The 19,737-nt window shown below is 43.5% G+C and overlaps 1 protein-coding gene across 4 annotated transcripts; it reads left to right on the top strand.

The window, feature by feature from the left end:
• Nucleotides 1–3,187: 3,187 nt before the first annotated feature.
• Nucleotides 3,188–10,880, top strand: LOC106607255 (alpha-2,8-sialyltransferase 8E). Of its 4 annotated transcripts, none has more exons than XM_014204039.2 (8): nt 3,189–3,945; nt 5,699–5,782; nt 5,937–6,014; nt 6,709–6,853; nt 6,952–7,064; nt 7,166–7,258; nt 7,420–7,893; nt 9,915–10,880. In XM_014204039.2, exons 1-8 carry the CDS (start codon nt 3,860–3,862, stop codon nt 10,177–10,179), a joined length of 1,338 nt encoding a protein of 445 aa, XP_014059514.1. In that variant the 5' UTR covers nt 3,189–3,859; the 3' UTR covers nt 10,180–10,880. The 4 variants fall into 4 exon arrangements, with proteins under 4 accessions (XP_014059515.1, XP_014059517.1, XP_014059514.1 ...); XM_014204041.2 differs by lacking the exon at nt 3,189–3,945 and adding an exon at nt 3,984–4,187; XM_014204040.2 differs by lacking the exon at nt 5,699–5,782 and having other exon boundaries at nt 3,188–3,945.
• The last annotated feature ends 8,857 nt before the right edge of the window (nt 10,881–19,737 follow it).

Below are 19,737 nucleotides of genomic sequence, written 5' to 3'. Positions count from 1 at the left end.
TAGAAGGACACAACATCCACCCCTCCTCCTGACCACAGGCAGTTGCCTATAGGTGTCACTTGTAGGGGGTATGTAAAGTCCAGATGGTACAGCAGGCTTAGGCCAATGGAACACACAGCACACACATAGCACACATTCCCCATGGGAGGCCCAGCTGCTTACATAAATCACTGACTCCATGAGCCTAGCCTAGTATAGAGACACCAGTCATCGTTCACAAAACCATTAGACAACTCACCCATTCACCTCCCTCCCTGCCTGCAAATAGCTAATAACACTGTCAGACTGTTTGTATGCTCCCTCATTGCCTCAATGAGCTCCAACATTAGCTATACTATTAGTCCTAGTGTGTGTGTTATTAACAGACCGATCATCATTATCTTTTATTAGCCTTACTGCACATAATCACAATGTAGAACATTTAGTACTGAACAGGATCTTTACATGGGCAGGGGCATACAGGGGCATACTGTGAGATGTGCCAGGAGAACCTCTCTTAGAGCTCTATTGTTTTGGGAGGCTTAAGACCGCACAGTCCAGCCTACTGGGCAACTTCCCAGATTAACGGTAGTTTATAAGACACAGAGCCCTACTCATAATCAATGGGGCTTTTCCCTAGAAGTTGTTGATAAAATCTCATCGCATACACTACATGACCAAAAGTATGTGGACACATCTCACTCCAGAATCATGGGCATTAATATGGAGTTAGTCCCCCCTTTGCTGCTATAACAGCCTCCAGTCTTCTGGGAAGGCTTTCCACTAGATGTTGGAACATTGCTGCAGGGACTTGCTTCCATTCAGCCACAAGAGCATTAGTGACGTCGGGCATTGATGTTGGGCGATTAAGCCTGGCTCGCAGTCGGCGTTCCAATTCATCCCAAAGGTGTTCGATGGGCTTGAGGCCAGGGCTCTGTGCAGGCCAGTCAAGTTCTTCCACACCAATCTTGACAAACCATTTCTGTATGGACCTCGCTTTGTGCACGGGGGCATTGTCATGCTAAAACAGGAAAAGGCCTTCCCCAAACTGTTGCAACAAAGTTGGAAGCACAGAATCATCTATAATGTCATTGTATGCTGTAGCATTAAGATTTGCCTTCACTGGAACTAAGAGGCCTAGCCCGAACAATGAAAAACAGCCCCAGACCATTAATCTTCCTCCACCAAACTTCACAGTTGGCACTAACTATGCATTTGGGAAGGTAGCGTTCTCCTGCCATCCGCCAAACCAAGATTCGTCTATCGTACTACCAGATGGTGAAGCGTGATTTATCACTCCAGAGAACGCATTTCCACTGCTCCAGAGTCCAATGGCAGTGTGCTTTATACCAATCCAGCCGACGCTTGGCATTGTGCATGGTGTTCTTAGTCTTGTGTGCGGCTGCTCGGCCATGGAAACCCATTTCATGAAGAGCTCCCAACAAACAGTTCTTATGCTGACGTTGCTTCCAGAGGCAGTTTGGAACTCGGAAGTGAGTGTTGCAACCGAGGACAGAAGACTTTTTACGCGCTACGTGCTTCAGCACTCGGTGGTCTCATTCTGTGAGCTTGTGTGGCCTACCACTTCGCGACTGAGCCATTTGACAAACTGACTTGTTGGAAAGGTGGCATCCTATGACAGTGCCACGTTGAAGTCACTGAGCTCTTCAGTACGGCCATTATACTGCCAATGTTTGTCTATGGAGATAGCATGGCTGTGTGTTAGATTTGATACACCTGTCAGCAACGAGTGTGGCTAAAATAGCCAAATCCACTAATTTGAAGGGGTGTCCACATACTTTTGTATATATGTTGTATAATACAAATGATTTAGGTGTGGCCTCAATAAGCTCGGTGTTCATTGTTCATTGCGCCTACGGTTTTCCTAAAGCCAAACCCTGAACATTTTCCTCCACCCCTTTCCTCAAAAAGGTTTCAAAAAGATAAAGGCATTTCAAGTGTTATATTATCAGTGTTTTAGCAATGTGCAAATAGTTGTAATACAAATAGTGGGGGAAGATAAATAAACAGATAAATGTTGGTGGTATTTACAATGTGCCCCTCTGGTTGCCCTTTCCTCATGGCATCAGGCCACAAATCTTGCCGTGTGATGGCACATTGTGGTATTTCACCTAACAGATATGGGAGTTGATCAATGTTTGATTTATTTTCAAATTCTTTGTGGGTCTGTGTGGTCTATTGGAAATATGTGTCTCTAATGTGGTCATACATTTGGCAGGTTAGGAAGTACAGCTCAGTTTCCACTTCATTTTGTGTGCATTGTACACATATCCTGTCTTCTCTTGGGAGCCAGGTCTGCCTATGGCGACCTCTCTCAATTGCAAGGCTATGCTTACTAAGTCAAGGATTTTCTTAATTTTGGGTCAGTCACGGTGGTCAGTTATTCTGCCACTGTGTACTCTCTGTTTAGGAAAAGATAGCATTCCAATTTGCTCTGTTTTTTGGTTGATGCTTTCCAGTGTGTTAAATAGTTATCTTTTTGCTTTCTCATAATTTGGTTGGGTCTACTTGTGTTGCTGGCCTGAACCAGCTGGCTGAGGGGACTCTTCTCTAGGTTCATCTCTCTGTAGGTGAGGGCTTTGTGGTGGCGCTTGTGGGCATCACTTCCCTTTAGGTGTTTGTAGAATTACATTTTGATAACTACCAGGTATAGGCCTAATTCTGCTCTGCATGCATTGTTTTGAGTTTTGCGTTGTACACAAAGTATATATTTCTCTCTCTCTTTCTCTCATCGTCTCACAGGGTGAGAAAAGTTGTATTAATTAATAGCTTCTTAGAACTGATGCCTGATGCTGTAAACAAAGTTGAGCTTGAGCCTGCAAACCACCCGGAAAGTAAACTTGTAGAGCCAGCCAGATATGGAACGGGACAGTCAAAGAAGGGCACGAGATAGAGAACAGGGAAACCGTAAATCTGATTGGTCGATAGGCCTTTCTCCTAGCCTACTCTGACCATCATTGGCTAATGGAAAAATAAATCCCTGCCACACAGACGCTCACACAACACACACACACATACACTACACACACTCATACGCACTCACTCACATAAGTCAAGAGGCAGACCCTGGGCTAATTCAGTACCATGGAATTATATTACTGGCTGCTCTTCATGCAGAGGAGGGGAGAAAAGAGGGGAGAGGGAAATTACAGGAAGAGAGGGAGGGAGGGAGGGAGGGGGAAAGCATAGAGAAGTCTAGGGCTCAGGGGTGGGGTTGGAGAATGCAGACAGAGCAACAGCTTGAGCTCTGGGACTACAGTGAAAGTAAGAACGTGGTGTGCTCTCAATGAAGGAGTGAGAAAGAGAAAGCCAGAAAGAGAGATGAAAGGAAACAAGACACATCAATCTACGTAAAGGAGGGCGTGCGGACAAAAGACTGACATTGTAGTTCTACAGGAGCCTAGCGGAGGGGGAGAAAAGAGGGGGGAAAGGAGAGAGGAAAGGAGAGAGGCGCATGAGAGAGACACATGAGAGATTTTTATAGGGTACAGACAGAGATATGATAGTCTGCTTATAGAAGAGTGTGCCTGGAAACGCTCTGAGAAAGAGACAGAGGGGGAGAGACAGACAGAGAGAGAGGGAGGGAGGGAGAGAGAGAGAAAGAGAGGGCGGAAAATGAGGGGGGAGTGAGTGAGACAGAAAGATTAACCACAGTCAGAAAGAGCGAGAGTGAGCAGTGAAGGACAATCTGGGACAAATAACAAGGGAGGGAGGGGGAGGTAAAAATAAGAAAAGGAAATAGGGGAAAGGTCTGAAACAAACTAATGTGGAAGTGCTGAGTGAAGGACAATAGGAGAGAGGGAGAGAGAGAGAAGAAGAGGAGGGGGCCAGCCAGAGGAAGTAGCAGGGCGAGAGAGGCATGAGGGGACTGTTCTCCTTTATGCTCACCCTGTCCATCCTGGGGACTGTCATGACTGCACTCGTCTGGTACGTCTTCAGCAACCGGTGAGTCCCACTCCTTTCACACCCCTTCTCCCTAACTTCCTCCATCTTGACTGGGCAGGTGTTGGAGCCTTTAGCCCCGGGCTAGGGTGGGGGGATTAGGTCTGGCTGGTGGTAGCTAGCTGCATATCCTCCAGACAGATGCCGAGAGGAAGGGAGGAAGGGAGTGAGTCTCCACACTTCTGATTTTAATAGTGTGATTGTTTCACATCGGTTGGTGTGAGTAGCTGCTCTAGTGGAACAAGGTAAGAGTTGTGCAGGGGGTGAAATATTATATGTTTGGTGTTGGTGGTTATGCCTGTTCACTGGTCCCCCCTCCACCACCTCCCCTTCTCTCTTTCTCTCTCTCTCTCTCTCTCTCTCTCTCTCTCTCTGTCTCTCTCTCTCTCTCTCTCTCTCTCTCTCTCTCTCTCTCTCTCTCTCTCTCTCTCTCTCTCTCTCTCTCTCTCTCTCTCCTCAGAGAAGTGGTTGGCTTTCTCAATGCTTGTTACTGTGGGTATCTTAACTAAACCACTGAAACACCATGATTAGGTGGTGGAAAAGAGAGGGAGAGAGAGAAACGTTTGTTTGTGCCCCAGCAGAGCTGATGGATTTCATACGAGACCACTATTAATGAACTCCGAACAACCCGTACCAATTTTACATCTTGTGTTGAAGCGAACTCAACTGTTTATTTGACAATGTAGGTAGAATAAGTGGAAGGTGTTGCAAAGGCACCTGGATGGTTAAACATTGGTGAATTTTGAAATATCATACTCAAACAAAAACATTATAGCAGATCTTTTCTCCCCTTGACCAGTTGTTTCTAAAAACATACAAACCTAGCATGTGCTTGTAGGTGTGCTCAGTTAGATATTGATTTTAAATAGTGATCTATTTTCTGTGGGAAATTAATAAGTTGCCTGTAGACAGAGGAAGATAAGTAAGTGAAAGGGGAACAGAACATTTGTACAAGAGATCGAGATCGAAAAGTCACTGTAAAATGCCTTCTCGCGCTGTTACCGAAACACGCCTGATGAACACTGTTTTCGCTTAGTGTCTGCCCTTCTGTGACAGTGAAACTTGAGAGCCTTTTTTTCTTTTCTTCCAGCCATGTCTCGATAAAACTAACTGTCTAATTGGTATCTGTCTGAATGTGACTCTAGACTCTCAGATGAATCATAGAACTAAGTGTTGTTTGACATTCATCATCTGCAGGATATGACAATTATCCCGCCATAAATAACTGTCCACAAGAGTGTCGCGTTCTGGAGTGGGGAAACCCATACTTCAAGGGGGATTATCTGTATACAGTAAATCCAGGCTTGCCCTTGGATTTCTTATCAGATCTAAATATGAACAGTCCCCTGTCTTTCCGTTCATTTGCGGTTGTTTAATGCTGCTGTGAAACCACTTCGAAGCATTCAGGGTTTCCTGTTAGATAATCAGTAAAACACCCTAGACTCAGAGGGATAAGGTAAAATGGCTGCCCAGTGTGTTCTGTTTTGGCTTGGATAACCCTTTCGCTCACCAGGTTATTGTTACAGTACGCACAACATTCAGCTATTGATTTAACGTAAACACACTGTAAATGATCACATCAACACAATTCATTCAGCGAAGGTAACATGATAAACTCAAACAATACACTGTAATACAACAGCAAACAATGCAGCTATACAAGGGTTGACAAGATAAGTGGTGTACTGGGTTCAAACAGAGATCTACTCATCCTCCTATTCTCTCTGTCTTTCTCTCTCCCTGTGGGTGTACATAGTAATGTCCAACCTGGCAGACTCCGCCACAAAAGTAATATTATGAACTCTGGGCCAGTCCCCTCCAGAACATGCAAGGGCTGCAGGTGAGACTAGACACACGCCCTGGCAACCCACAATCCTCTCTGCTCAACAACCACCTCATCTGTCTCTCTACTGTTATTAACTTCATTATATGGTTCATAACTGCATGTTCTATGTTTGTGTGTGCGTGTGTGTGTCTGTGTGTGTGTGTCAAAGGGATACAGTCACTGAAAAAGTGGTGGAGCGCTACTCTCACAGCTGGAAGAAGCAGGAGGACAAGTTCAGAAATTTCAGGTGAAATATAAGCACACAATAAACCCAGACTCTGAACCCCACTAAAAGCCAGCCAAGATGAGCCAAAGACCACGTTGTGAGGGTCAAAAACTATAACAAAAGGGATGTTTCCTTTCTACCTTAGCAGAATGAGAAACAAAAGCAGGTGGAAGTGTGCTTAAAAGCAGGAGAAGCGACCTGTGAAATGTTAGCGTTTACTTCTTCATGCTGTTAGTAGCAGCAGTAGCAGAGGTCAGAGTCGTGTGATTGTTGCATCCGTCAGTCAGTCAGTGGGTATTTCTCTTCTCAGCTGTCCTGTCTCCGCAGGCTAACACTGGCTTAGTAAAGCTCTCTCTGAGTATACAGAGACTTCAACAACACCAAACAACACCAAAGAGAACTGCAAGGAGCTTTGTAAATGAATAAACACTTGAAAGGAAGGACACTCAGAGCGGATATTCTAAAAGACAATATTTTTCTATAAACATCCCTTTCCAATTTGTATATTTATATCAAGACAAGACGATGAGGCCTTGTTTATGTATTCCTGTATCTGATATTTTCTTCAATTTATCTCCAGTAGCTTTTTATACCTAACCTATCAACCAGTCTGTTTCAAAACAAGAGAAATGTGTGCATGACGTACGATTCATTTACAGTACGCTTTTAATACTGTCTTTATCTTATAATCAAAAGGTTATTGTTGTGTTCTCAGGTCTCTTCTGAGTAACAGATGTCATGGACTCACCAAGGCTATGGTGACACAGGCTAACACTCCTCTGGGGTCAAAGGTTGTGTACGATGGAGAGAAGAGGAAGCCTCTTCAGGTGACCCCTGAACTGTTCAGCACCTTCGCTAAGGTTTGTTGCTCTGGTCCAGAGTGTCACCTCAATGAATAGTGTGTGTGAGTGTGTGTTTAAGAAAGCGAGTGACATGACACATGTTGTGTTGCCTACAGGAGAATCCTTTTGTGAATACGACATGGGATACGTGTTCTGTCGTTGGGAATGGGGGAATCCTAGCTAATAGCAGCTGTGGAGAGAAAATCGACTCCGCCCAGTTTGTTATCAGGTGTGAGACAGAAAACTTACTCCACAATAATGACCTTTTCCTCTCAAACATTGTTAGACACAAATTCACTGACTACTTCCCTCTATGTCTCCCTCTCTGAGGTGTAACCTCCCTCCTCTGGAGAACGGCTATGAGAGAGACGTGGGCAACAAGACAGACCTGGTGACAGCTAATCCCAGCATCCTCATGGAGAAGTGAGTTTGGGGGTACATTGGGCTTCTCATACTGCTTATCATCTGGTGTTTTATGGTGGATTGAGAAATGATCTGATCATATATTCTAGTGCTGGTCAAATTGATCTCCTCCAGCTGTTCTTCACCTCTCTCTTTTTTCTCTCCATCCCATCCTCTCTCAGATATGGGGGCCTGCAGGAGCGTCGTCGGCCCTTCGTGGAGAGCCTGCGTAGCTATGGCGACTCCCTGATGCTCCTGCCAGCCTTCTCGTACGGCCACAACACACCCGTGTCTCTGCGGGCCCTCTACACCATCCAGGACTTTGACAGCCCTTCGCGGCCCGTCTTCCTCAACCCAGAGTACCTACAGAGTCTGGCGCGCTTCTGGCAGGGCCAGGGCCTGCGAACGGTACGCCTCAGCACAGGACTCATCGTGGCTAGCCTGGCGCTGGAGCTGTGTGCCAACGTGCATCTCTACGGGTTCTGGCCCTTTAATAAACACCCCCACCGACACCAGAACCTCACCAACCACTACTACGACGACAGGCAGAGTAAGAAGACGGTGCACGCCATGCCTGCTGAGTTCGACCACCTGCTAAGACTCCACACCCAGGGCGTGCTCAGGATACACCTGGGAGAGTGTACACCCACCGCCAGGTAGGCCCCACCCCTTTACCGGAAATGTACCTACAGCTAGGACAGACACAACAGGGACATAGGGCCCTCCTGTAGACTCTCTCAGGAGTCTTACCCAGTCTTTGCTACATGCCAGATCGGATGGCCCCGACTGGCCCTGAACACTCTGGTATTCAGCACAGGGGCATGTTTTATGTGTCAGCTGTCTGGTCACAGTGGAGGAGCAAGGTGAAGGCTGGGACGTTTAATCTCCCCAGCAGCCGTTTGTAGATTTTCATTGTGAGAGTCTGCAGAACAGGTTGATCTGCAATCAAATGATTTGTACTGTACCCAAAATGGGTATAAATACATGAAATATGCATATATACTGTATAGATTTACAATTATGTATTTATCGTCACAAGTGTTCCAGCTAGAATCTAGAGAATGTTTTTGTTTTGTTGGACTTTAACTGAGAAGCCATTTTGGTGGTTAAATACAAAGTATTTTAGAACATGAAAGATTTAGATGAGGCCTTCCCAACTACAGTGCAGTGCCTAATATGACTCACCTTCCTGACTATAGCCAAAATGATCACATGCAAGCCTTTAAGAGTTAACTGAATGTATGGTCATGTCAATCTAATACCTCCTGGATTCGACAATCTTCAGCTGGACTGTTACAGTCATAAACATATTTAATATCAATGATGATTAAATGTGTTATATCTCATTATGACATCATGTATAATACATTCAATGTGGTACAGGGTCGTTCCATGAAATGAGTCCCTTTTTTGTCTCATTGATATTTTAAGTAGAAATTGTCCACCAATATTGTATTTTAAAAGACTGTTATATTAAATGAAGTGCCCATTAATATAGACCACATGGAAAATTCAATATATCAGATTTTTAATATGAATAAAGACTTGCTAAAGTACCAGAATTTGTATATCTCCCTCTGTGCACCCTCTGTGACGTCAAGAAAGATTCTAACGCACTTAACACCAACATATTTTTTACCTTCATTGTAAAGCCCTAGCTTTTTTGTTGCTTTCACCAAGTCATTTCTGAAGATTATTATTTATTTCATATGATTTAAAAAAAAGCCTGTTCGTCATTTTAAGGTCAACCCTGTGAACTGAACTCTCGTTTTAATATGGTGAAACTATTCCTTTTAAAAATGTTTTTTTTTTTTAAACGAAACATTGAATATCTAATAGTCAAATCATAGTGTAAAAGCAGAGCTGCTTCTACTCTTTTTGGCAATTTTCTGGTGTTTTGTGATGGAAAACTGAGTGGGTCGAGCATAACATGGGAACAGGCTAGAATTTATTTTACAATTTTTATTTTTTTTGTGATATTTGCGTTCAAGTGCCCTTCTCTGTTTCACCCAACAAGCTTCCATTGCTCCTGTCACAAGGAGGAATGGCTAATTTAAGATTAAATGGTATACCCTCTTGCAGTCAACCCTGATACTTTATTTGGCACTGACTAGTCATTTTTTATTCAAACTCTTAAAATGGGAAAACACATTTTTTATTAAGTTGAACATGTGCTATTCATGACAGAATGTTAAAATTAGGTGAAATAAAAAAAAAATTTCTTCACCAAGTTAGACTACCCAAAACCCAGCTAACAACAAACGTTCCCACAACTTTAGAGAACGTTTCCTTAAGAGTCTCATTAGGTCACCAGAAGGGACTCATTTCCTGGAACGACCCTACTTCTATATAAACACTTTTTGTTTCATAATTTCAAAATACATTTTGGGAAAGAAAAACAGTGTTTCAATGATCCTGTAAACATAAAATAACAATAAAGGGTTCTTACACAGCATGTCCAACTAACTAAGTAATGATGCTGGAGCACGCAATTGTCTTTGCACCTAATTGAAAACAAATGTGAAAATGATCTAGTGAGTGTCATTAGTTCAGTGTTAGTCCAGTGCTTGAAAGTGACCTGGCACAGTATGTTTTATTAATAACATTAATACACTGATGTTACATAACCCTTCAAAGAGAGATCTTTTCCATTCTGGTTCTTTGTACCATTTGACAGTCCTGGATGTAGCTCAAAGATGGCCTGGGCCTCAGCCTCAGTCTCAGGCTTCAGTCTCCCGGTTGGCTCTCTGGGTAGTGCCATGCCCACACTGGTACAACACAACACAACCTCCCAGACCCAGAAGCCTTGGGCTGGGCCCAACATCAACGTCTCTGGACCATCAGGACTGGGGCAGGGTGCTTCTGAAGACCCCATACAGGGTTCAGACTCAGAGCAAAGGACAAAACACAGGAGGGGGAACAGAAGAAGACCAGGGAAGTGATGACACCCATAAACATTTCTGGGGAGTCCCCTTTCATAAAGAGTTTTCATGGTTACTGGCATTCTAGAGCTTGAATTATTTCCCTATAATGCAAGGTATATTTGGAAGGTAGAATTCATTGGCTATTCATTCTTACATGTTCTATGTTTGAACTGCTTTTGAAAGCAAATGTCAAATTGAAAACATTGTCATATTTTTTATTCGATTTTCATAATGGTAAGCTCGGACTAATGGTTTTATTAGCTAAACTAGCAAGTCTGTTTGTTTGGTTACCACGGCAAACTGTAGCTATCTAGTAAACTTGCTAGCTACTTTAGTGGATGTTGAACACATTTCTAGCGTCAAATGTCTTAAATTATAGCCATGGTTGTCACGCCCTGATCTGTTTCACCTGTCCTTGTGCTTGTCTCCACCCTGCTCCACGTGTCGCCCATCTTCCCCACTTATCCCCTGGGTATTTATACCTGTGTTTTCTGTCTGTCTGTGCCAGTTTGTCTTGTTTGTTCAAGTCAACCAGCGTTTTGTCTCAGCTCCTGCTTTTTCCCCAGTCTCTCTTTTTCTCGTCCTCTTGGTTTTGACCCTTGCCTGACCTGACCCTGGGCCTGCCTGTACCTTGGCCCCACTACTCTGGATTATAGACCCCTGCCTGTCTTGACCTGTCGTTTGCCTGCCCCTGTTGTTGCAATAAACATTGTTACTTCAACACAGTCTGCACTTGGGTCTTACCTGAAACCTTATAATGGTATAAAGGGGATAATCAACTCGGGGCTCTATGAGTTCCCTGGAAAATAATGCAACTCTGTGGAAGGTCAGTTCCACTCACCTAGCGTGTCGTGGAACACACCTTCCACCTCGTTCATTATTTTCCATAGAACGCATAGCCCCTAGTTGATTATCCCTTAGCTACATTTCGTCGACCTCACTCCAATATGCTTTCCACACCATTTCAATGTATTTTGCTAGACTTCAAAGATAGACATTAACGGACTCTTATTGTAACGCTCGTCAAAAGGAGTAGACCAAGGTGCAGCGTGGTGAGTGCTCATGATAATTTATTATTCTCAGAACACTAGCCAAAACAATAACCAAAGGAAAAACGAACATCACGTTCTGCATGCTTCACTGAGCAATACAAAAAACAAGATCCCACACAGAAGGAGGGAAAAGGGCTGCCTAAGTATGATTCCTAATCAGAGACAACGATAGACAGCTGCCTCTGATTAGGAACCATACTCGGCTCAACACAAAGAAATAGAAAACATAGAATGCCCACCCCACATCACACCCTGACCTAACCCAAAAAAAGGGAAAATAAACGGCAATCTAAGGTCAGGGCGTGACACTTATGCCACTACAAATAGCATTAACTATGTACGGAAGGCTGTGTGAAAATGTCTTAACATTGAGGCTGGTTTTTGCAAGTATTCAGACCGTTTGCTATGAGAGTCGAAATTGAGCTCAGGTGCATCCTGTTTCCATTGATCATACTTGAGATGTTACTACAACTTGATTGGTGTCCACCTGCAGTAAATTTAATTGATTGGATATAATTTGGAAAGGCACACACCTGTCTATATGACGTCCCACAGTTGACAGTGCATATCAGAGCAAAAACCAAGCCATGAGGTCGAAGGAACTGTTTCTAGGCACAGATCTGGGGAAGGCTACCAAAAAAGGTCTGATTGAACCAAGATTGAACTCCCCAAGATCACAATGGCCTCCATCATTCTTAAATGGAAGACGTTTGGAACCATCAAGACTCTTCCTAGAGCTGGAACTGAGCAATCAGGGGAGAAGGGCCTTGGTCAGGGAGATGACCAAGAACCCAATGGTCACTCTAACCAAGTTCCAGAGTTCCCCTGTGGAGATGGGAGAACCATCCAGAAAGATAACAATCTCTGCAGCACTCTACCAATCAGGCCTTTATTGTAGAGTGGCCAAACAGAAGCCACTCCTCAGTAAAAGGCACATGACTGCCTGCTTGGAGTTTGCCAAAAGGCACCCAAAGGACTCTGACCTTGAGAAACAAGATTCACTGGTCTGATGAAATCAAGATTGAACTCTTTGGCCTGAATGCCAAGTGTCACGTCTGTAGGAAACCTGGCACCATCCCTACGGTAAAGCATGGTGGTGGCAGCATCATGCTGTGGGGATGTTTTTCAGCGGTAGGACTGGGAGACTAATCTGGATCGAGGGAAATATTAAAGGAGCAAAAGTACAGAGAGATCCTTGATGAAAACCTTCTCCAGAGCACTCAGGAACTCAGACTGGGGCGAAGGTTCACCTTCCAATAGGACAATGAACCTAAGCACACAGCCAAGACAATGCAGGATCGAACATCTCTGGAGAGACCTGAAAATAGCTGTGCAGCAACGCTCTCCATCCAACCGGACAGAGTTTGAGAGGATCGGCAGGGAAGAATGGGAGAAACTCCCCAAATACAGGTGTGCCAAGCTTGTAGCGTCATACCCAAGAAGACTTGAGGCTGTAATCGCTGCCAAAGGTGATTCAACAAAGTACTGAGTAAAGGGTCTGAATACTTCTGTAAATGTGATATTTCAGTTTTTTTATTTTTAATGAACTTGTTTCTGCTTTGTCATTATGGGGTGTTGTGTGTAAATTGAGAGGGAAAAACAATTTAATCAATTTTAGAATAAGGCTGTTATGTAACAAAATGTGGAAACAGTCAAGGTGTCTGAACACAATAATGCGCCACCAGTAACCTTTAGCACATATTATTCCTCCTGTATTGTACTATCATTACTGTACCCTGCCAGTCCAGAGCAGATATTTTCACTGTGTCTCCAGCCACTGGGGATCCCTCAATTACCGGCTGGATACTCTTGTTTTTTTTATCGTCCTGGGGCAGAGAACCAACCGGAATTAATCCCCTGGAAAGCACTGGTGTTACTCCTTTCCCCTTCCCTTGCTTTCCCCAAATACATAATGTTAACATAGCTTCTTTAATGCCAATTCAGTCAGAAAATACTTTTGTTACTGTTTGAAAGCAGCGGTCCCCACATGTTGTGGTTCAAGAACATGGGTTCATGAGATTCCATTCATGTGGACTGTGACCTCAGTGTAGAACCAGCTGCTGCTCTCAGCTCCGCTCTGCTCTGTGTCCCACTGGCCCTTATCTCTGGGGAGCACTTATTTCAGGAAATTGAACAAACAAGTACACTAACTGAATCTTTCCATTTTTACACTGTAATATTCCCTTGCCACCTCAGCTGTTTACTCACTAATGAACTGACTGACAAATGGAAGGATTAGAGAGAGTTTAAGTTTCTTAGAGTTGAAGTTCTTAGAATTGTGGTGAAATTATGAGTTTTCTGAGATTCTACTTATATCGGATCATAGATGGAATCAAAAATGCATTTCGGAAAGATTGCAAATAGGAAATCCCCTCTATTGGCTTTATACCAGTGGGGCCTCTCTGACAGTCAATCAAGGCTTCCCTGAAGGATCGAAATGTTCTCATACCAACCTGAAACTCAACTGTCACCAAATTAACAACTTCCAAACAAATATGACATAGCTGACATGAGAAGAAGTGACATATCTGACCCGTCTGCTGCATGGGTCCCTGGAATAGTGACACAGCATCAGCCTTTATGACTGTAATCCTTCTGATAGGACCGTACAGCCCCCTGCTCTCCACCAATCAAAATCAAACGGGAACCCGACTGTGAGAGTAAGAGGACAATAGAACAACATCCCAAGAGTCCATGTCAGTCTTGTCTTGTTCTGGTGATATGGTGCTTCTATACTGAAGAGACAGGCATCAGGGAGACATGCAGTACATTGATGGGGATACCAGACTGGAACTCTCAGAAACATCCTTCACAAAAGTCTAGAAAAACACAAATGTGTTATTTATGAAACAGTGCTTTTCTACTATTGGTTTATGATGACATCCCCGAAAGGACCTCTAACAGACTACCCATCATCAGACAAATAGATCCCTGCGTGTACATCAAGTGTTTCACTAAATAGACATCAACAGACACATGCTGAAGGAAGAGAATGTGGCCTCCTGATGAGTAGACACAGTTGACAAAATTTCATTTTGATTCAGTCTGACTGGAGATCTTTGATTTTTTTCAGTTTATATTCCGGGCCTGACATCAACATAATGTGACGTCTGAGAAAAGTATCTGTCTAATGTAGAACCGCCAGCTCCCACACAGTTAGACAAACAGCCTACAAGGCCAATCACAAGCCATTATGTCTCCTGCTGGACTGAAAAGTGCTGGGAAAGCGATGTGTCACATCTGCACTTCTGCTGAATACCCTCGCCTCCTAGTTCCAACCCCACTCACCAAGCACCATGGGACCATGTTGGGACAATGTTGACACAGAGTCTGGAAGAGTGCCCAAATCCACTTGCAGGCACACACACACAAGCACGCAGGGGCGGTCTAGGACCAGAAATCGGCCCTGGCATTTACAGTGCCGTCAGAAAGTATTCACACCCCTTGACTTTTTACAAATGTTATTCTGTTTCAGCCTGAATTTAAACTGGATAAAATTTTGATTTTGTGGCACTGGCCTACACACAATACACCATAACGTGAAAGTGCAATTATATTTTTAGACATTGTTACAAATTTAATACAAATGAAAAGCTGAAATCTCTTGAGTCAATAAGTGTGCAACCCCTTTGTTATGAAAAGACAAAGTAAATTCATGTGCATAACAAGTCACATAATATGTTGCATGGACTCACTCTGTGTGCAATAATAGTGTTTAACATGATTTTTGAATGACTACCACATCTCTGTACCCCACACATACAATTATCTGAATTTCAAACACAGATTCAACCACAAAGACCAGGGAGGTTTTCCAATGCACCGCAAATGGGCAGACAAAAAAGGAAGGAAACCGCTCTGGGATTTCAACATGAGGCCAATGGTGACTTTAAAACAGTTACAGAGTTTAATGGTTGTGATAGGAGAAAACCGAGGATAGATCAACAACATTGTAGTTACTCCACAATACTAACCTAAATGACAGAGCCTGTACAGAATAAAAATATTCCTAAATATGCATCCTATTTTATTTTATTTTTTTTATTTTATTTCACCTTTATTTAACCAGGTAGGCAAGTTGAGAACAAGTTCTCATTTACAACTGCGACCTGGTCAAGATAAAGCAAAGCAGTTCGACACATACAACAACACAGAGTTACACATGGAGTAAACAAACATACAGTCAATAATACAGTAGAAAAACAAGTCTATATACAATGTGTGCAAATGAGGTGGGATAAGGGAGGTAAGGCAATAAATAGGCCATGGTGGCAAAGTAAATACAATATAGCAATTAAACACTGGAATGGTAGATGTGCAGTAGATGAATGTGCAAAGTAGAAATACTGGGGTACAAAGGAGCAAGTTAAATAAATAAATACAGTAGGGGATGAGGTAGTTGTTTGGGCTATTTACAGATGGGCTATGTACAGGTGCAGTGATCTGTGAGCTGCTCTGACAGCTGGTGCTTAAAACTAGTGAGGGAGATAAGTGTCTCCAGTTTCAGTGATTTTTGTAGTTCGTTCCAGTCATTGGCAGCAGAGAACTGGAAGGAGAGGCGGCCAAAGGAGGAATTGGCTTTGGGGTGACCAGTGAGATATACCTGCTGGAGCACGTGCTACGGGTGGGTGCTGCTATAGTGACCAGCGAGCTGAGATAAGACGGGGCTTTATCTAGCAGGGTCTTGTTGTAACGGATTGGCAGTCGTGGTGAAGGAATGAGGCACAGGAAGCAGCGAGTACAGGGTAGTGGCGTATTTAATGTACACTCACTCATCAAACAAAATATTCCCAAACACAGGGGAGAAAGTACACACGGCGTAAAATAGCGCCGACACGAACATGAACCGTCACAATAGAAATAATCCCGCACAACACGGAAGCGGACCAGCTAACATAAATAGCCCCGCTAATTAACCAAACTAAACACAGGTGCACAAAACCAAAAAGGGAAAACCAAAAAGGGAATCAGTGGTAGCTAATAGGCCGGTGACGACGACCGCCGAGCGCCACCCGAGCAGGAGGGGGCGCCACCGTCGGTGGGAAACGTGACACTTGTAGATGACCTGAAGCCAGTGGGTTTGGCGACGAGTATGAAGCGAGGGCCAGCCAACGAGAGCGTACAGGTCGCAGTGGTGGGTAGTATATGGGGCTTTGGTGACAAAACGGATGGCACTGTGATAGACTGCATCCAATTTGTTGAGTAGATTGTTGGAGGCTATTTTGTAAATGACATCGCCGAAGTTGAGGATCGGTAGGATGGTCAGTTTTACGAGGGTATGTTGGCAGCATGAGTGAAGAATGCTTTGTTGCAAAATAGGAAGCCAATTCTAGATGTAATTTTGGATTGGAGATGTTTGATGTGAGTCTGGAAGGAGAGTTTACAGTCTAACCAGACATCTAGGTATTTGTAGTTGTCCACATATTCTAAGTCAGAACCGTCCAGAGTAGTGATGCTGGACGGGCGGGCAGGTGCGGGCAGCGATCGGTTGAAGAGTATGCATTTAGTTTTACTTGTATTTAAGAGCAGTTGGAGGCCACGGAAGGAGAGTTGTATGGCATTGAAGCTTGTCTGGAGGGTAGTTAACACAGTGTCCAAAGAAGGGCCAGATGGATACAGAATGGTGTGGTCTGCGTAGAGGTGGATCAGAGACTAACCAGCAGCTAGAGCGACATCATTAATGTATACAGAGAAGAGAGTCGGCCCAAGAATTGAACCCTGTGGCACCCCCATAGAGACTGCCAGAGGCCCGGACAACAGGCCCTCCAATTTGACACACTGAACTCTATCGGAGAAGTAGTTGGTGAACCAGGCGAGGCAATCATTTGAGAAACCAAGGGTGTTGAGTCTGCCGATAAGGATGTGGTGATTGACAGAGTCGAAAGCCTTAGCCAGGTCGATGAAAACGGCTGCACAGTATTGTTTCTTATCAATGGCGGTTATGATATTGTTTAGGACCTTGAGCGTGGCTGAGGTGCACCCATGACCAACTCTGAAACCAGATTGCATAGCGGAGAAGGTACGGTGGGATTCGAAATGGTCGGTAATCTGTTTGTTGACTTGGCTTTCGAAGACCTTAGAAAGGCAGGGTAGGATAGATATAGGTCTGTAGCAGTTTGTGTCAATAGTGTCCCCCCCTTTGAAGAGGGGGATGACCGCAGCTGCTTTCCAATCTTTGGGAATCTCAGACGACGCGAAAGAGAGGTTGAACAGGCTAGTAATATGGGGTTGCAACAATTTCGGCAGATAATTTTAGAAAGAAAGGGTCCAGATTGTCTAGCCCGGCTGATTTGTAGGGGTCCAGATTTTGCAGCTCTTTCAGAACATCAGCTATCTGGATTTGGGAGAAGCAGAAATGGGGGAGGCTTGGGCGAGTTTCTGTGGGGGGTGCAGGGCTGTTGACCGGGGTAGGGGTAGCCAGGTAGAAAGCATTGCCAGCCGTAGAAAAATGCTTTTTGAAATTCTCAATTATAGTGGATTTAACGGTGGTGACAGAGTTTCCTATCCTCAGTGCAGTGGGCAGCTGGGAGGAGGTGCTCTTATTCTCCATGGACTTTACAGTGTCCCAGAACTTTTTTGAGTTTGTGTTGCAGGAAGCACATTTCTGCTTGAAAAAGCTAGCCTTGGCTTTCCTAACTGCCGGTGTATATTGGTTCCTAACTTCCTTGAAAAGTTGCATATCACAGGGGCTGTTTGATGCTAATGCAGAACGCCACAGGATGTTTTTGTGCTGGTCAAGGGCAGTCAGGTCTGGAGAGAACCAAGGGCTATATCTGTTCCTGGTTCTAAATTTCTTGAAGGGAGCATGCTTATTTAAGATGGTGAGGAAGGCATTTTTAAAGTATAACCAGGCATCCTCTACTGACGGGATGAGGTCAATATCCTTTTTGCAATAAGGTATTAAAGTAAAAATGCAAAAAATGTGGCAAAGATATGAACTTTATGTCCTGAATACAAAATGTTATGTTTGGGGCAAATCCAACACAACACATCACTGAGTATCACTTCATATTTTCAAGTATGGTGGTGGCTGCATCATGTTCTTGGTATGCTTGACATCAGCAAGGACTGGGGAGTAAACAGAATATAGCTAAGCACAGGCAAAATCCTAGAGGAAAACCTGGTTCAGTCTGCTTTCCAACAGACACTGGGAGACAAATTCACGTTTCAGCAGGACAATAATCTAAAACACAAGAGTTGCTTACCAAGACAATATTGAATGTTCCTGAGTTCACCTAGTTACATTTTTGACTTAAATCGGCTTGAAAATGTAAAGCAAGACTTGAAAATGGGGCAGCATTTACCACCGCAATTCAAGAATGACCCTTAAAGAGGCAGGGGAGAGCTGGGCCCCTCTTTGAAATCAAACTGGGTAGAGTATATAGTCTAAATGCCACAGAGAAAATGAAAAGCCCAGAGCACCTGGGTGTGTCGGTACAGGGTCTGTACAGGGTCATAAGTAAATTTAAATGAAGGGAAATAACATTGTACAATTATTATTCATATCACTTTAGTAAATTGTTTTTAAATTATTGATTACCTTAGATTTGAGCACTTGTGGCCTCTATTTCAGAAAATCCTTATTTACCAAAAATGTCTCATTGGTGTCACCATCATTGGTTACTACTCCTACTGGTGTCACAATGTTATCATAATGAAACATAATGGGGAGAAAGGAAAGGGGTCTGAAAACTTTCCGAATGCATTGTGGATAGTCATGGAACACTGGTAACTTGAATCATGTTTACATACTGTTTTACCCACTTCATATGTATATACTGTGTTCTAGTCAAAGTGTATCCTATATACAGTTGAAGTCGTAAGTTTACATACACTTAGGTTGGCGTCATTAAAAATCGTTTTTCAACCACTCCACAAATGTCTTGTTAACAAACAAGTTTTGGCAAGTCGGTTAGGACATTTTTTTTTTACATTTTTCCAACAATTGTTTACAGACAGATTATTTCACTTACAATTCACTGTATCACAATTCCAGTGGGTCAGAAATGTACATACACTAAGTTGACTATATCTTTAAACAGCTTGGAAAATTCCAGAAAATGAAGTCATGGCTTTAGAAGCTTCTGATAGGCTAATTGACATAATTTGAGTCAATTGGAGGTGTACCTGTGGATGTATTTCAAGGCCTACCTTCAAACTCAGTGCCTCTTTGCTTGACATCATGGGAAAATCAAAAGAAATCAGCCAAGACCTCAGAAATAAAATTGTAGACCTCCACAAGTCTGGTTCATCCTTTCCAAACCCCTAAAGGTACCACATTCATCTGTACAAACAATAGTATGCAAGTATAAACACCATGGGACCATGCAGCCATCATACCGCTCAGTAAAGAGATGCGTTCTGTCTCCTAGAGATGAACGTACTTTGGTGCAAAAAGTGCAAATCAATCCCAGAACAACAGCAAAGGACCTTGTGAAGATGCTATAGTAAACAGGTACAAAAGTATCTATATCCATAGTAAAGCGGCTCCTATATCGACATAACTTGAAAGGCCGCTCGGCAA

This window comes from Salmo salar, chromosome ssa06, assembly GCF_905237065.1.
Source record: "Salmo salar chromosome ssa06, Ssal_v3.1, whole genome shotgun sequence".
In the NCBI taxonomy this organism is placed as follows: domain Eukaryota; kingdom Metazoa; phylum Chordata; class Actinopteri; order Salmoniformes; family Salmonidae; genus Salmo; species Salmo salar.
Note: the sequence above shows the minus strand (reverse complement) of the source record. Positions and strands in the feature narration are given on the sequence as shown.